The following is a 16,741-nucleotide window of genomic DNA, read 5'->3' as shown; positions in this document are numbered from 1 at the left end:
CAAGAAATTGTACTTTAGTAGGTTGCGGTTTGCACACTAGTAACGTAAGATATTGAGAAGTTTTACTTATTTTAATATCAGCAGCACCCTTAACATGATTGGCTGTCATAAATAATAAAGAGAAGACATATTTTATAGCAATGGTTAAATACGGAGGGCTAAGTAGAACAAATGCAAATGCACGGTTAGTGCATCTGCATGCCACGGGGAGGGTGTAAAATAGAGGAGGATTCACACCTGGTCACATTTCGAGTGATGTTCTCTCAGACAGCACAGCAAACTGCTGATAAAAATGCTTCATGGGTTTGTTTTGTTTGGTTTGTGCTTCTGGCGTCTTGTTGGTAAGTTAAAATGTCCTCTTTTTTTTAGCCCTTTTAGCTCTTGCAGTTTTATAGTGGAGTAAAAACCTACTGCTGAAAATTGCTTTCACATTTTACATTACCTTACAGCTGTCAAAATGTATGAATCTGTTTTTATTGCATTTTTACTGTGATTTTATTAGATTTTTTATTTAATTTTGTAATTTTTTTCAATGTTTAGCAAGCTAATAACTAATATAGTTTCGACAAACTGCCAAAGATTCAGTTGAGTGAGTGAGCCGTTTACGCTGAATTGCAAATTGTAGTCTGACACTGATTCCAAATTACATGACAAAACAGTTAGTAAGGTAATAATTACATTAAAGATTTTGGGTGATGTAATCAGACTACTTTTTGATTACTTCTATATTACTTTTGACCTAATTTGTTTCTCACATTGATTTAAATAGGATAATAATATATTTACATAATAAAGCAAATTAATAAAAAAATATAATATTAATATATAAAAATGTATAATAAACTCATTTTAAGACAAAAACCTTTAAAAGACTAATGCATGGTTAAATAACCCACTGTGTGATATAATTAAAATAAAAATTAATGTTCATCAGTAGTGATGCAATGTTAAGAAATCACTTCTTAAAACTGAAATGATTTAATAATAATTAAATCATAATAGGCCTATGTAATAATAATAATACAGTATGTAATCATGTAATCAATAAAACAGTAACTGTAGTCTGATTTCACAATGATCTTATCCCACTAATAATATAAATAAAATAGCTTTGGTACTTAAAAAAGGCTTGAAAATGTTAAGCCATGCTTTTTTTGTTATTTTTTTTTATATATATTTTCCTCAGTTGACACTTGTATCAATCTGTGTTTTACAGTGACTTTTTGAAAACCATTTGAGATAGATTTGATTTGCTATTTCAAGAAACACTCTAAACATTAAGGAAAATCATTCGTTAACATTTTCATACGACATGTTCCATTCATACACAGCTTTGTACTTTTTCTTAGTGCTAAAATAGAGAAGTGGTTTGAGAAAGAATTCTGAAGTTCATTGAAACTAGTGAACCAACAGAAAGCTACTAAAGCGCTTTAGTCAGTGATTGAGAAAGAAGTGCTCTTGTGTGTTTCAGGTGTGATTGGTGTTGAGGCAGATGAAATCGAGTCGTTGTCGGTGATGGAGGGCGATTCTGTCACCTTACCGACTGGTGTGTCTAAAATACAAGAGGATGATCTGATAATGTGGATGAGCGGAAACTACTGTATCGCTAAACTCAACATATCATCCCAAGTCATCACTGAAACTCACGACATATTCAGAGACCGACTGAAGCTGGATGATCAGACTGGATCTCTGACCATCACAAACATCAGAACCACAGACTCCGGACTTTATAAAGCACAGATGATTGGACAACAAGTGTCAAAGAAAACTTTCAATGTTACCGTCATTGGTGAGTAAAAAGTCACAGACTCAGACTCAAACAATTTCTTCTGATTTATTTATGTTTCTCAAATGTTTTCCAGCTCGTCTGCCCGTTCCTGTCATCACCAGTTACTGCCCTCAAAATCCTTCACCATCAGGATCATCGCCATCCAGATGTGTCCTGATGTGTTCAGTGTTGAATTTGGGTCATGTGACTCTCTCCTGGTACAAAGGAAACAGTTTATTGTCCAGCATCAGTGTGTCTGATCTCAGCATCAGTCTCTCTCTACCTCTGGAGGTGGAATATCAGGATAAAAAAAGCTACAGCTGTGTGCTCAACAATCAATTCAGCAACCAGACTCAACATCTGGACATCACTCAACTCTGTCAACCATGTTCAGGTACCATCAAACCATCACATCAGCAGCATAGCTTCAATCATTATATATACGGATATTTATTTAGTTCCTTTTTCCCTTCAGAATGTGTCTGCTGTTGTAATTCAACTGAAGCTGCGATCCGATTGGCTGTCTCTGCTCTAGTGGGCGTGGCTACTGTTGTTGTTCTGGTTTATGACATCGGATCCAGAAGAGCTGAGCAGAAAAAAAGAGCTCTGAAATCATTATCAGAGCATAACTGACTTACTATAACAAGAATAAACCTTTATGTTTTTATATTCTGTGAATGCCTTGTAACACAACATGGCTTGGAGCTCATAACTAATTCTGATCCTTGTGCAATCATATTTTTTTTTTACTTAACATCCGTTTCTGCAATAAAAAAAAGTATTCCTTTCATCTCTGCTTACGAAAACACTTTTCTTCTGTTCTTGTGGTCTGGTAGGTACCCGACCTGTGGCCTGTCAGCATTTAAGCATTGACAGGAAGTTGGTTGGTTTTTTACCAAGAACTTGCCCTTTAGTGGCAGCACATTCTGTCTTTAATACCATCACCCACAATGTTCAGAAAGTTATCTGTGTCCTCAGCTGAGCTACTGGAACTTATGAACTTTTCCGACACCTTACACACCTTTGTTTGAGAACCAAGTTTACTTTTTAGCAACCCTTTAGAAAAACTCTTTTCTGGTAGGTAGATTCCTTTTGTTGTAAAGAAGCCTTGCTGTGTGTTACATAACCTACTTTCTATTCATTTAACACAGCTTATGCACCATTAGTGTAAGTACGAGTACAAGCGTTAACTACTCTGTTATGAAAGGTCATCAATGTTAATTATGGGATTATGTGTTATGATGATTGTCACATTATGTGCTGTGATGATTGGTCTTAATGTTGTTTTAATAAACTCACAAATATCTTTACTTAATGTAGAAAATTATTATTAATCATAGCTTTTCTCTTGTCTTGTGCATTTGTGTCAGTTATCTTTTACAGAATGTAACGTTTACGTATTGTTAGGCTTTTTTTCTTTTTATAACACACGTGGTATTAGGCTACAAATAGATTCTGACTAGAATGCATTTGGAATTTAAGAACATTTTGTCAGGAATGTCATTATGACGATGAAGATTCGAGTGGGCGGGGCCAGCCGTGACTTTTCGCTATTCCCTCATTGGATTGTGAATTCATCAGAGCTGATCCTCCCTGAAGAAAAGTGAACGCCTCAATAGTTCACGCGTGTCAAGGCGCAGCTCGGTCGCGGATAAACGGATCCAGGCGCAGCTTTCGTTAAATAGCCTGACACCGACAGTGGAGCTCTGTACAGATAACATCTAGGAGCTTTCATTTATTTCCTCCTTTGGTGTGCTACCTGAGGTGGATGTATCGCCAGGTGCTCGTGCTCGCGGTGTTTACCGCTTTTCTATGCGGTTTTCCAGCATCATGCGCTCGTAATGTAAATTACAGACCAATCATCGGTAAGAATAAAACGGGTAACTAGTGTATGATGTCTGGTAAATTATGTCGATGCGATGTCGTGTTGCTCACTGGGATTTATTTATTTATTTATTTTAAATCGCAGCATCCTTCTCCGCAGCTCCGCCGATAGAACGTTCTCGTTTCTTCTGGATTATTATTATTTTTTTAACTCTTACAAGCATTGTCTTCGTAACGCATTTTAAACATGGTTGGAACCTACCCTTGCCAGAAAAAAAGCTTAACCAGTCAGCGGTTAGCTGTTCTCCTAACTAGTCCAAGTTGGTTTGGTTTGATGGTTTTAAAGAGTTTGTGGGCTTGTGGTTGTGATACCAGCTACTTGATTAGTCTGGAAGACAAATAGCAAACCAATACAGCCTTATGCTGCCCTTATTAAAATTAACCTTGGTTTTAATAGCCAAAAGTGGGGGGCGGTTTGGCGGATTGGTTATCATTTGTATAACAACATGGTTAAAGCCATGGGCAATTTTTACCAAACATAAACAAACTTAACCAACCATGTTTTGTTTTTTTTGGAAGTAAAACCATGGTTAATTATCGTAAGGCAATGTATATGCCTAATATATGTATATCTTTGCATTACAGGAATCTTAGCCCAGGAAAACATAAAGGACGACCCTCATGCACAGGGCTCTTCTTATATAGCTGCGTCATATGTGAAACACTTGGAGTCAGCTGGTGCCAGGGTTGTACCAATTCAGTATGTTAAACACAAGCTACATGCTATTATTAAAAAGAATAATAGAATACATAAAGGTAATTATGTTTGTTTTGCAGCATAAATCGCACAGAGGAGGAGTATGAAAAACTGTTCAATGCAATAAATGGGTGAGTGAGTTTGACTAGTTTGGCACCTAATTAAGCTTGGTAGATATATTTGGAACATGGAAGTTGGTTTATAATTGGTCCAAATTGTAATCTAATTAATAGAGCAGCTAGAAACCGGTTAACATGTTCCAAAACATGTTCAACTATTAATTGACTGCTTTTACCCATTTAGTTTGCTGCTTCCTGGTGGGAATGTGGACATCGAAAAGTCTCAGTTTACCAGAGCGGCAAGGATTTTCTATGAACTTGCAATAAAGGTAAGTTAAAAACATCATCATTGTGAAAATTAGTTTGAACTGATCTGAATATTCCTTGATGGTTCTTCTCTATTAACCACAACAGGCTAATGATGCTTCGGATTATTTTCCGATCTGGGGCACCTGCCAGGGCTTCCAGCAGCTCACGGTTCTGACCAGCAACAAGAACTTGTTGACCTTGACTGACACCAAAGCAGTCGCACTGCCGCTGACCTTCAGCCCAGGTTGGTAACATTGTGTGTTTCTCTCCAAATGTCAGATTCTGCAATGCCAAACTCTTACTAGTAATATAGTAATTAATGGGTGGAAACATAAAACAGAGCATACTTCTATGTATAAATTTATATAAGCATATATACCCATGACACACTAGATGTGCAACATGATGATATAGCTTATTATTCTTATACATTTGCGACACTTTTAAACATTTTTCATATGTTATTGCACCAAACTTAAAAGGCATATGACAAATTGCTAAGCACAGTTTGTGTTGTCTGGTTTACCTATTTTGTGCATTAGCTCATTACGGTTGTTTACAATGAGTTGATGTTCGGTCAATGATTTTGATTGATTACAGGAGCTCAAAACAGCAGGTTGTTTAAAAAGTTTCCAAAGGATGTTCTTCAGTCTCTGTCAGAAGAGAACATCACGTCTAATTTCCACAGCTGGAGCTTGTCCATACAGGTATCAACTTTATTTAATAACGTTTTTATGCATATGAGAATTATTTTATTTTAAGTAATTTGACCATGCAATGGAATGCCATCAAAACCAGAAACATTGACTTCTGTATTTCTCATGATACTTCTTTCTGCATACTGACCAGCAGTGTTGGGGAAAGTTACTTTTAAAAGTAATGCATTACAATATTGCGTATTACCTTAAAAAAGTAACTAATTGCGTTACTTTGTTACTTTTTATGGAACGTGATGCAATACATTACTTGTGCGTTACTATTTCTCACCTGGGCTGGGCTTGCTAACAAAAATAAATTAATAACAATAACACTCTTATTTGAGCAGTTAAAAAAAAAAAACAAACGTTTGTTGTTTTTGCTTATTGCTATTATTCGTATGGAACCATCAAAGGTTAGCAGTGAGATCAATCATATGAAGTGTATTTGTGTTATTTAACAGGTTTAATTATTGCAAGTTTGCATAATTTCTGAGATTGCAGTTCACTGTTTTAATTCATTTTGAGGAATACGGAATTTGTGTTTGTGTGAGTGAAATCATTAAATGCATGTTCACTTTTAGTCTAGGACTAAACTAAATATCATGTTTAGACAGGGCACACAATGCATCTGCACCTTACTAATGATTTCTCTCAGTATATGAGGACAAGAGAGCTGTCAGTCAATAAATGGGAAAACAAAGTAACTGGTGTTACTTATTTGGAAAAGTAATTCAGATGTTTTGTTCTAAATTTAAAAGTAATGCATTAATTCACTAGTTTTTTTTACTACTTGAAAAAAGTAATCTGATTATGCAACTCAAATTTGTTACCCCCAACACTGCAGATCAGTCACTGTCTACTTCAGCTATTTTTTCTTGTTGTCTAAACATGATTTGCTCTTACAGAATTACAGTAGCAATGCCAAGCTTAAGCGTTTTTATCGAGTCCTGACAACAAACACAGATGGCAAGAAGGAGTTCATTTCCACCATGGAGGGTATGAATGCTACAGAGCATCTCTTTGTGTGTGTGTGTGTGGTGATGTAACCCATCATTCAGGGAGTCCCACTGTCAGCTGTTTTTCATTAAATTGAGTTCACCCATAATATTGTGCTGTAGTGAGCTAATTGGTTGGTTTTACATGTAGAAGTAAATATGTGTGTAGAAGTGAATATAAGTGATGACTATATAAATAATTACATTTGTATACTTGTATATTATATCAAAAAGTTTTTAACGAACCTCTGTTGAATATCCTGTAGCATATCAATATCCCTTCTATGCTGTTCAATGGCATCCAGAGAAAAGCCCATTTGAGTGGATTGAGAAAGATGGTATGGTGCACACGCTCTCAGCCATCAAAGCCACTTTCTACACTGCCCACTACTTTGTTTTCTGAAAGGTTGGTCAACTAAAAAAATGGAAATTTGAATGTGAAATAGAGAATCTCTCGTCTTTGCATTTGTTAACCCTTTTAATTTAGCTTAACTTGGTGTTAAATCTTTAAGGTTTTTTTTTTTTTTTTAAGTTAAAATTAGAGTCTTACTGACCACTTAATTTATGCCTTAATTTGCTGTTTTTCTTTTTTCAGCAATGAAAAACCCATCATCAGTTTTCTTCGCAAAGTGAAGAAGAAAAAGCTCTGATTTACAACTATCAGCCTGTCTTCAAAGGCATGAACAGCATCTTTCTTCAAAACTACTACTTCGATTGAGTGTTCACAGTATTCATCGTGGCAGAAAAATTATTTATTTTATTTTTTTAAAGTATTGCTTTTATTTCTTTCCTCAAAGTTTGCCCAAACTTGATGTTTGGAATGAATAATTGTAACATTCATGATTCTGACTCACTTACGTAGCTCTTGATTGTATATGTGAAGTGTTCTAGAATCATCATAACCGAATGTATTGTTACAGTTATATCAATTTCAGAAGTCATATTATATAATATGTATCTTCTAGTGCCATTGTTCAGAAGTTAAACAATGTTATATTTCACAGGGTTCAGTAGCATGACCAATGCAATGTTAAAATGTAAAATAAAATGAAATATAGATTTAAACTTTAAACTGGAAAACAAACCTAAATATTTTAAATGTACATGGTAATTCATTCACTACCCAGTAGGGGCAGTCCAAACTTCATGGTACGTTTAAAAAGGGTCGGACAAGACTTCTCAAAACATTTATTTAGCTTTTTTTTTAAGAGGTGGGATAACACAAAATTACCAGAAAACAACGAGATCTAAATCTCCTTACAATCAGATACATAAAGCAGTTTGAGGTACAAAATCAAAATGGAAAAAGTGCAAATTTGCTAATAGCTCTCGTACCAGGACACTAAAGGTACAAAACAGAAGCGTTCAACAGCGTTCTACACTGGCGTCAAACTCTCCTACGTCAAGGCTTTATAAACAAAAAATAATGCATGTACGTTATATAGAGCGTTCTGGAGTACTAACCATTTAAATCTGTTAAACATGAACGGTTCACGTTTGCTAAAGTGTGTACAATCAGTTGAGCCCTGACATGTGCATAGACTTATACTACAGTGTTTCATGCACTTGAAATGAATAAAGAAAATACTTTCTATGGCGACAATTAAGATTGTTCTTTATATGACACATATACTGTACCATAAACAAGATCATCACTATGATAGCTAATTTAACACTTTTTTTTTTATTGTGATCACCGTTTACTTTGCGTTTAAAAGATTAACTTCAATGCGCACTGAAAACATTAAAGAAATCGTTACCTAGCTCCATTCGACACATTTCTATGTGAAAGATTCTTTTGTAAGGAGAATCTTGTTATGCTTTGGAGGCCGTTGGTGCTGAGCAACGTTAAAGGTGCAATATATATAAAAAACCTAACAAAAGCGACAGTAAATCCGACAGTACGGACCAGCCATTCTGATGCACAATAAAGGAGCAAGGCAGGCGTCCATCCAGCATTCAGCATGTAAAAACACAATATGCAGACTGCTTAACTGTAAATACTTGCATTGAAATAAGTAAATCCGAGAATGACTGATTATAGTGTCTACATCTTCGAGAAAACAACATCAAAAAACCTTGGTACAATCTCTTTCTCTGTCTTCAAGTACACTCGTGTTTTTTTCCCCTCTCCTGTATCTCACCCAAAAAGAAAATCAATTTAATAATTTAACAAAGCCATTTCAAACCTGTATGCCATTTTTTTTTTTTTTTTTACATGAAACAAGATTTTAAGAATCTTTAAGTAGCTACAGTTCCGTAAAACTGTTTCGCATCAAAAGATCGCATCAGGTTTCTACCACTGACCATCGTTATCTTACCAAAAAAATTTAATTTGTCACATTTATTCCTAGTGGAAACTTACTGTTGTGAAGATACTTAAAAATTCTCGTTTTTTTTTTCTCCACAGAAGAAAAAAAATGGCAGAAAATCTGGAACGACGTGTGTGAGATTATCGACATATTTTTTACGTTTTGGGTTAACTATTGCTTTAACAGTGCAAGAAACTTTTTCCCTAAAAAATTCAAACTGATTTTTGATTTGTTTGACACATTCAATTAAATTAATTCTGCATTAAAAATGTTCCCATATCATACAAGTAGCGTTTTAGTCCATCTGAATTTAGTAATGCAGATAAAGAAAGCCAAAAGACATCACATGTTATACAGCAGATGTTTCGAAACAGCTTGAAAATGTTTTTGTGCCTTCGTAGTCTGTAATGCCATACTGCTTTCTCATGCCGCTTTTTTTTGTTTTGTTTTTGATTGTATTCCCGGGGATTAAAGGTGCGTGTCTTCCTCTTGCCAACCGCTTCCGCCGTCTCCGCCCACCGTCACCCCAACCTCCCAACCTCTCCCCTCGCCTTCCCCCCCCACCCTCACCCCACCACACCTACATTCACACCCCTGCATCTCTGATTGGCTGTCGCTTGTTACGTCCAGCGTGGGGTTGTCATGGCAACCGTTCTCCACAAAGTTCAGCTCTTCGCCTCTCGACTTCGAACGCGCCATAAAGCAAAGGAGACAAAACCAAAGACAAATAGTAATTCGATTCGAACCCGAGACGTCATTTAGAGAACGTTGAGGTAAGTCATTAGAATTCGAGTTGCATATTAATCGCGCCCGAGTTGTGTTGACGGCATAATTTGTCAATACCACGGAACATTTGGGCTCCTACCTCAGTTTTTTTAAGCAAACACCATATCAAAGACCTACCATGTTTTTGAGTTTGGGTAGACGACGCTGCCAGCAGATATAGATGATTCCAGAAGCAATAATGAGCACACAAACCGATCCGATGATCACTAGAACCACAAACAGCTTTCCGTAGTCGCTACGTGTCTGACTGGGCCTTGAGTGGCACGTGTTCACGGTCGAAAAATTCTGAATTCCAATCTGAAAATAAATAAATAATAATAACAGTAATACAATTAAAATAAATAAGAATAATTTTAAATATATAATAAAACAAAACCAAATATTAAATATTTATTATAAATTATCATCCATCTTACATAAGTTTATTTATTTTATTATTAGTTGCTGCATTAGTCTCACCTCATTCAGACCTCTTGTGATTTCCCCTAACATTGACAGGACGTCTTTTGGAGGGATAATTTCTTCAACAAAAAGACAATATGAAAAGAAAATTAGACTAAAATACTATAAAAAAGTATATTTTTTTTTTTAAAGAGCGTTAATTTAATAAAGAATTGTTGAATCAAAAAAATAAAGTATACAAGTTAGTAAAGAAAATTTAACCTATTTTAGGACCATTAGGATTTTTTTTGCATTGTAAATGCTTTTAAAAATAAATAACGAATAAGCACATTTACTCCTAAATTCTTCCACACTCCACAAATGATTCTATCTGAACACATTTTTAAATAAATTAGCATAAATCACATTCAGTGCAACCAATACAACCATACCATATGAATAATTTAATAATTTAATGATTTACATTTACATTTAGGAGATGCTTTTATCCAAAGCGACTTACAAATGAGGACAACGGAAGCAATCAAAATCAACAAAAGCGCAATGATATACAAGTGCTATAACAAGTCTCAGTTAGCTTAACGCAGTACACATAGCATTTTTTTCTAGAAACACTATATTTTACACTGTCCTTGTTACATGAACTTACTATAGTAAGAAAAATAAATTATGCATAAATAAATACACGCAATAGCACAAAACCAAACCCTAATAGGTAACACTTTATTTTAAGCTCTCCTTGTTACACATTACACTAGGCACCATTTTATCTCCATAAAATTATGCATAAATACATGCAGGTAACCCTAATCCTAACCCTAACCATATAGTAAGTACATGTATGTTAATTAATATTATTCAGCACTTAAATGCATAATTACACTGTAACAAGGACACCTTAAAATAAATTGTAACCCCCTAATCCTAACCATATGGTAAGTACATGTTGTTAATTAAAATTACGGAGTACTTAAATAAATTGCACTGTAACAAGGACACTATAAAATAAGTGTAACCTAATTTCTTTATTTTTGGTAATAAGAACCGGGGGCACAATGGGCATCACTGTCTTGAAAAAAAGATGATAAATATTTTAGAATGCAAAACATCTTAAACGGGTACCAAATCAGTCTTAATTTTCTTAATGCAAAATATAATTACTCATTTTACTCTTTTGTACACGACCTCAAACAAGTCTTTAACATGCTTTGTAAGATTCACCTAAGCAGATACAACATCTCACTAATGCACTGCACAGAGATGTGAGCGATAATATGTGCTATTTTTATACTTTTATATAGAGCATGAAATGAAAAGCCAACAAATTACTAACACCCTCTCATTTAAACAATAAGCCTCACATTACATGTGACCACAGAGGCCCTGAGTTGTGTGTGTGTGTGTTACCCTGCTCGCTGGCTAAGGCCATCAGAAGCTGGTGGTCCTGCTGTGTGGGTTTGCTGAGGAAAATGAGCCAGGAGCCTTGTGGGATGTTCCTCTTTCTGGAGAATGTGTTTTCTAGCATCTCCAGGAGTCTGTCGCCGCTCCTCATACGAAACTCATCCTGTGAGACACACACAAGACACAAACCATCACTAAAATGTCACTGTCCTGAAATGGTAAAACTAAACTAATACTATACTTATATATATATATACTAATCAGATTTTTTTTTCCACTGTCACCAAAAACTATGTGTGTATGTAGGGCTATAAAATTCAAAATTATATATATCATGAAAAAACATGAAACTCTGCAGTTAATAAATAAATACAATAAATTGAGAGAATAAATGATGTGGAATTTGTCAGAAAATTCACATTGAAATGTAAATAGAGGACAAATGTAAATATATGAAATACTGTGAAAAACATGTAATGTTGCTAACAATAAATACACACAATAAAATGGGAGTATAAGTGTGCAGAAATTGTATTTACGTAAAAATGTCCAAATAAAAAATAAATTAAAAAAACGGTGTAATCTATAAATAAAGTCAAAGTAAAATGTGAACATGATTAAGGTGTAAACAAAAAATTATACTATATTTGTCAGAAAATGCACCTAAAAATTAATAGCAAACAAAATTAAAATAAATTATTATCATATAAATTATATAAGCTTTAATGCACCATGCAGTCACAAACAATAAATAAAATACAAAGTAAAAGGAGTATAAATGTTCTTAAAATGTACCTTATGAAATACAGCTCAATGCAATATAGTGGACCAAAAATATTAAAAACATAAAATATATATATAAAAAAGAAGAAAGAAGAAATATATATATATATATATAAATATATGCATATGCGTGTGTGTCTTTTTATGCATCATGAATAAATAAATACAATAAAATGGGAGTATAAATGCACTAAATTTATGTATTTATTGGACAGTTATAAAAAAGATAAATATATACCTCATAAAATGCAATTAATAAATAAAAATAGAATAAAACATGAGCATACCATACATGAGATGTATATTGTATTTATATAAAATAGAATTAACATGGAGTGTGTCAGAAAATACACCTTGAAATGTAATACAGCAAATAAAATCAAGTAAATAAACATGTATTATGATGATATAATACCTATGGATGATTGAAAGAAAAAGTAAAATATTCTTTGAAACGAAATATGGGGCCAAACCAACACTCTCCACAGACAGACATCCAGTGACCCACCTAAAAACAGGTCTGCTTTGTCTGTTACTGAGACGTCATGTCTAAGATGTTCCTCCACCTTACGTTTAAAAAACCCAAGAGGCTCAGTAATAAACATGCTCTGAACAGAAAACAGACAGGCTGCAGAAATTAGACTCAGTTTTTGCCGAGTCATTCAGACGGAGACTCCGAAGCTCTCGTGCAGTGGGCCGGATTGGTTTGTGATCAATGGCTCTGCAGTGCTGCTCGGGCTCAAAGCAGGGCTCCATCGCAGGAGATCGGCAGTTTAGCACGCAGCTGTCAGAGTGCCAGCGGGGGGAAGTTCTCCGCGATCATGCTGCAATTACGTGGCACTGGAGCGTTACCGTGGCAACAGACAACCGTGCTTCTTTTACGCCGGCGAGAATGTGTATGTGCCAATAAAACATCACTGGGTAGCTTAACACAGCAGGGGGATTCAACAGAGAACTGAAGCTGAAGTCTCAGATGTTTCTCCCTTTGTCTCTCCTCTAGAGTTTCAGATCTTAATAATGTCTCAAACTGTCCAGTGATTGAGTCAAAGACAGCACTGTTATCGTTGAAAAAACTAAAAATGCTAAAAAAAAAACATAAGATGTAATTGCCACGAATTAAGGATTACTTCCAACGACTGATTAATTATGACTGAATTCATTAATTACGACGAATTCATTCCCACTACTACTGATTAATTTAATTAGATTCCTAATTTTGGTACAACAGGGCCACGATTTACTGAAATGAGAGAACAAATGGATAAAACGTGGCCATGAATTAATATGTCATGGGAACAAATTATTAATTCATGGCCAGAAATGTTATTTTTTTCTATGCATGTTACACTTGGGAGTACAGATATATTTCAGGTAGTTGTGAAGGCAAATTCAAATTTTTGTTTAGTATGTTTTGTTTAGTAAGTTGAAGTACTAAATCACTGTAAGTAAAACTAAAATAGAAACTAAATAGACTAATAAAAAAACTAATAAAAATTACAAAAACACAACGTAATTGCTACAAATATAACTAAAATTGAAAATATAAAACCAACTCAAAATAATAATAAACTATACGAGATCTCAAAATGAAATTCTCCAAACAAATCCCTGCTTATGATCTTTTGATCGCTTTACTCTTTTATGCTAATTATATAACCAAAATGAATGGGGTACTGGCACGGTCAAGATCCAAAATGACAGAAAACCACCAGAAAACCACAGTATAAAAAGCCAATGTGAATTTTGCACTATATTTTATATCTACTGAGGCCATACGATGCTTTATGTGAAGAACAGACCCAAATTATAGCATACATTCCAGATATGGCGAACTGAAACAGGTGGGCTTTAAATATCATTGGTTTGTACTGTAATTCATATGGACCACTTTTTTGTGGTACTTATTGTCAATTTAGTAGCTCTGATCACTGACTTTGTTTCTTGGTGAAATTCACCATTAACCACCATTGGATCCTCTGCAAGTGAATAGGTTGCCGTCAGATGAGAGGTCCAAACAGCTGATAAAAACATCACAATAATCCACACCACTAGGGGGGGCCAGTCCATTCAGTCAACATCTTGAGATTATGTGGTTTATTGTTGATGTGAGAGACAACAGAGATGGACTTTATCACGGGAGGTGAGCGTCATTTTGATTTTGGACTCTTATTTTAGCCAGAAGCAACATTTGAAAGTTAAAACGTCTTACTGATGAATTAGTTTCACACAGCTTTTTGGCTTCTCAGACGTTACTGATGGCTGGAGTGGTGTGGATTCACTGTGTGGATAAATATTGTGATGTTTTTATTAGCCAGTTTGGACTCTCATTCTGACGGCACCCATTGCACTGCAGAGCATCCATTTCAAAAAATGGGAACAAAGTGATGTGATGCTACTTTTTTTTCAAATCTTGATGAAAAAAAACAACTTCTACATCGTGAATGTCCTGAGGGTAGCATTTTTATGTAAATATTTTTTTTTGAGTGAACTATACTATTCCCTTTAAATAATATATAATTGACAGGTCTAGTAGGACAAGAGTAACCTTTAAGACACAACATCTTCGCTTCTTCTATCTACATATGGCAGTGCTGCTAACGAGTTTCATGAGATTAAGAATCGCATGTTTTCTTTTTTTTCTTCTCTACAAAGGCCAGAGGAATTGTCAGGCACGGTGCTGGATATAAAAAACAGGGGCAATGATATCGCTCAGAGCTCACAGCGTGTGTCATTGTTTGTGCTGAGCGTCGTTAGTTGTGCAGTCAGCATGTTTCTGAGACAGAGATCTTCCTGCAACGCTCAGCGTTTCTCCTGCAGTACGTGAAACAGGCTCTGAGCAGAACATGCACCTTAATTAAGAGTAATTCATTCGAATCGTGATGGAAAAACAGAGTGTTTATGAAGAAAATTCAAGTGGTTTGCTCATGCAAGAACAATATGTGTTGTGGGTTAAGGCTAGCTAGAGAGTTTTGGGTTGGGTTTTGTGAAAAAGCAGCCAAAAGCAGATCATTACGCAGTCAAGGTTGTCCGTCATGTTGAGTATAACGTAGCCCTTTCCTGCAAGGTTGCTCCAGTCGACACAAATCACCTGCACAGACGAGAAACAAAGAGAGTCACGCTTGATTTTCGGATTGCAGTGAATTGTTGTGGTTTAACCAAAAATGCTTGCTGACAGCCTGCCTGGAGAACAAACTATAAACACTTTACTCTTCCAACGCAGTCAGATAAATCAATCGTGAAATAATTCCAAGAAGACACAATATATTTCATCCAAACAAACAAACTGAGAATTTTATAACAAGAACCACCTGTAGGATTAATACTTGTTTTGTCAAATATTTTTTTCAGTTAAAATGATAAAAAGTATATGTTATTGTTAGATCAAATTAAAACTATTATTATTAATACTATTATTATTATTTTTAAATTTAGAAGTTGACATATATATAGAAATTAGATGAAAAACTGAAAATTAAAATCTTAACTAAATGAAAATTAGAAATATTGCCTTGGCACTTACTGAAACAAATATGTGAAGATGAAGTACCACAATTACTACAAGAATAATAGGATTTTTAGAAAATAAAAAAAAATAAAAAACAAATAATTAAAGCTTAAGCTAAAATTAAAGCTGAAATTCTAAAAGCTAATCCAAATTCTTACAAGACATTTCTTATTTTGTTTATTTATTACTAATTACTATTCATTAATAGTATTATATCATGATATACTTTACTGTTTGTAGTCATAGTATGTGTGCATAAAGTATTATTCAGTGGTACATATTTGTATTTTTGAGCACGAGAGAATCTAACCTACAGCTCTGAATTCTGATGGACGCACTGTGTTTGAACATTTTATACAAGAAGGAATAATATTATTTTATATATTATTGACATATTGTTATAGGCGAGATCAGTTAATTCTCTTTATTTCTGCCGCTGAGTACCTGCTCGGGCCTCCTGGGACAGCTCTGAGTTCGTGCACGCTCCGTTTCGGCGAGATATCGGTGCGGCCGTGACGAATCTCCGCCCCCTCCGATCATCCTCGGTTGTGGTGAGCGGCGCCCCCTGCCAGGCGCTTTCGGTGAAGACCACGGGCGGCAGATCTGAAGCAGGGGAGGACGAGGGTCTGGATGTACGCCATTCATCCCCTCCTCATCGTCCTCAGAATCATCCTCCTCCTCATCTGGTTCGGTGGGAAAAACCACTACCTCTTCCTCGTCCTCATCTTCCTCAGAATCATCCAGGTGTGGTTTTGTCGGGCTGCAGGGGCTCCAGGCTCGGCAGGGGCCCGATTTCAGGAGCTGTGGGTGCTTGTGCTACAGCATGGCCCCTCTCGTCATCGAAACGGGTCGTCAGATGTGTCAGGTGCCTGTCAGGCCCAGCTGTGGCCTCTGGCTGGTTCTGACGGGCCAGTCCGAGGATAGGGGGCGTGGCTGTGGAGTGGGCGTGGTCTTCGGCACCCGCGATTGACGGCCCGGAGGAGGGTGGAGAGGGAAGCCGCTCGATTCTGAATCACTATCCATCCGCTAAACCGGGTCGATTGCCTCAGTTGTAGGGACGACCCCTGAGGAAAGAGAAATTCGTCTCATCAGCGGGCTTTTTGGCTCAGAGGAAAGTGGCAAAGATGGTGGTTCTGGGG

The 16,741-nt window shown here is 35.7% G+C and overlaps 2 protein-coding genes and 1 pseudogene across 2 annotated transcripts; 2 read left to right on the top strand and 1 right to left on the bottom strand.

Moving 5' to 3' along the window:
- LOC109062242 overlaps positions 1 to 16,741 on the bottom strand; it is a 995,865-nt pseudogene that overhangs the window by 913,210 nt on the left and 65,914 nt on the right.
- On the top strand, positions 187 to 2,498 carry LOC109062191. The gene is made up of 4 exons (XM_042749006.1): positions 187 to 341; positions 1,472 to 1,792; positions 1,866 to 2,165; positions 2,247 to 2,498. Exons 1-4 carry the CDS (start codon positions 293 to 295, stop codon positions 2,402 to 2,404), a joined length of 828 nt encoding a protein of 275 aa, XP_042604940.1. The 5' UTR covers positions 187 to 292; the 3' UTR covers positions 2,405 to 2,498.
- zgc:171566 lies at positions 3,303 to 8,010 on the top strand. Its single transcript, XM_019079328.2, is given in 9 exon segments — positions 3,303 to 3,636; positions 4,241 to 4,355; positions 4,433 to 4,483; positions 4,656 to 4,740; positions 4,826 to 4,964; positions 5,321 to 5,427; positions 6,324 to 6,414; positions 6,680 to 6,819; positions 7,009 to 8,010. Coding segments are annotated over 9 exon segments (948 nt in total). The 5' UTR covers positions 3,303 to 3,539; the 3' UTR covers positions 7,132 to 8,010.

Source organism: Cyprinus carpio, chromosome B22 (assembly GCF_018340385.1).
Source record: "Cyprinus carpio isolate SPL01 chromosome B22, ASM1834038v1, whole genome shotgun sequence".
NCBI classification, from domain to species: Eukaryota; Metazoa; Chordata; class Actinopteri; order Cypriniformes; family Cyprinidae; genus Cyprinus; species Cyprinus carpio.
The sequence above is the reverse complement of the archived record's forward strand: the minus strand, read 5'-3'. Positions and strand labels throughout refer to the sequence as shown.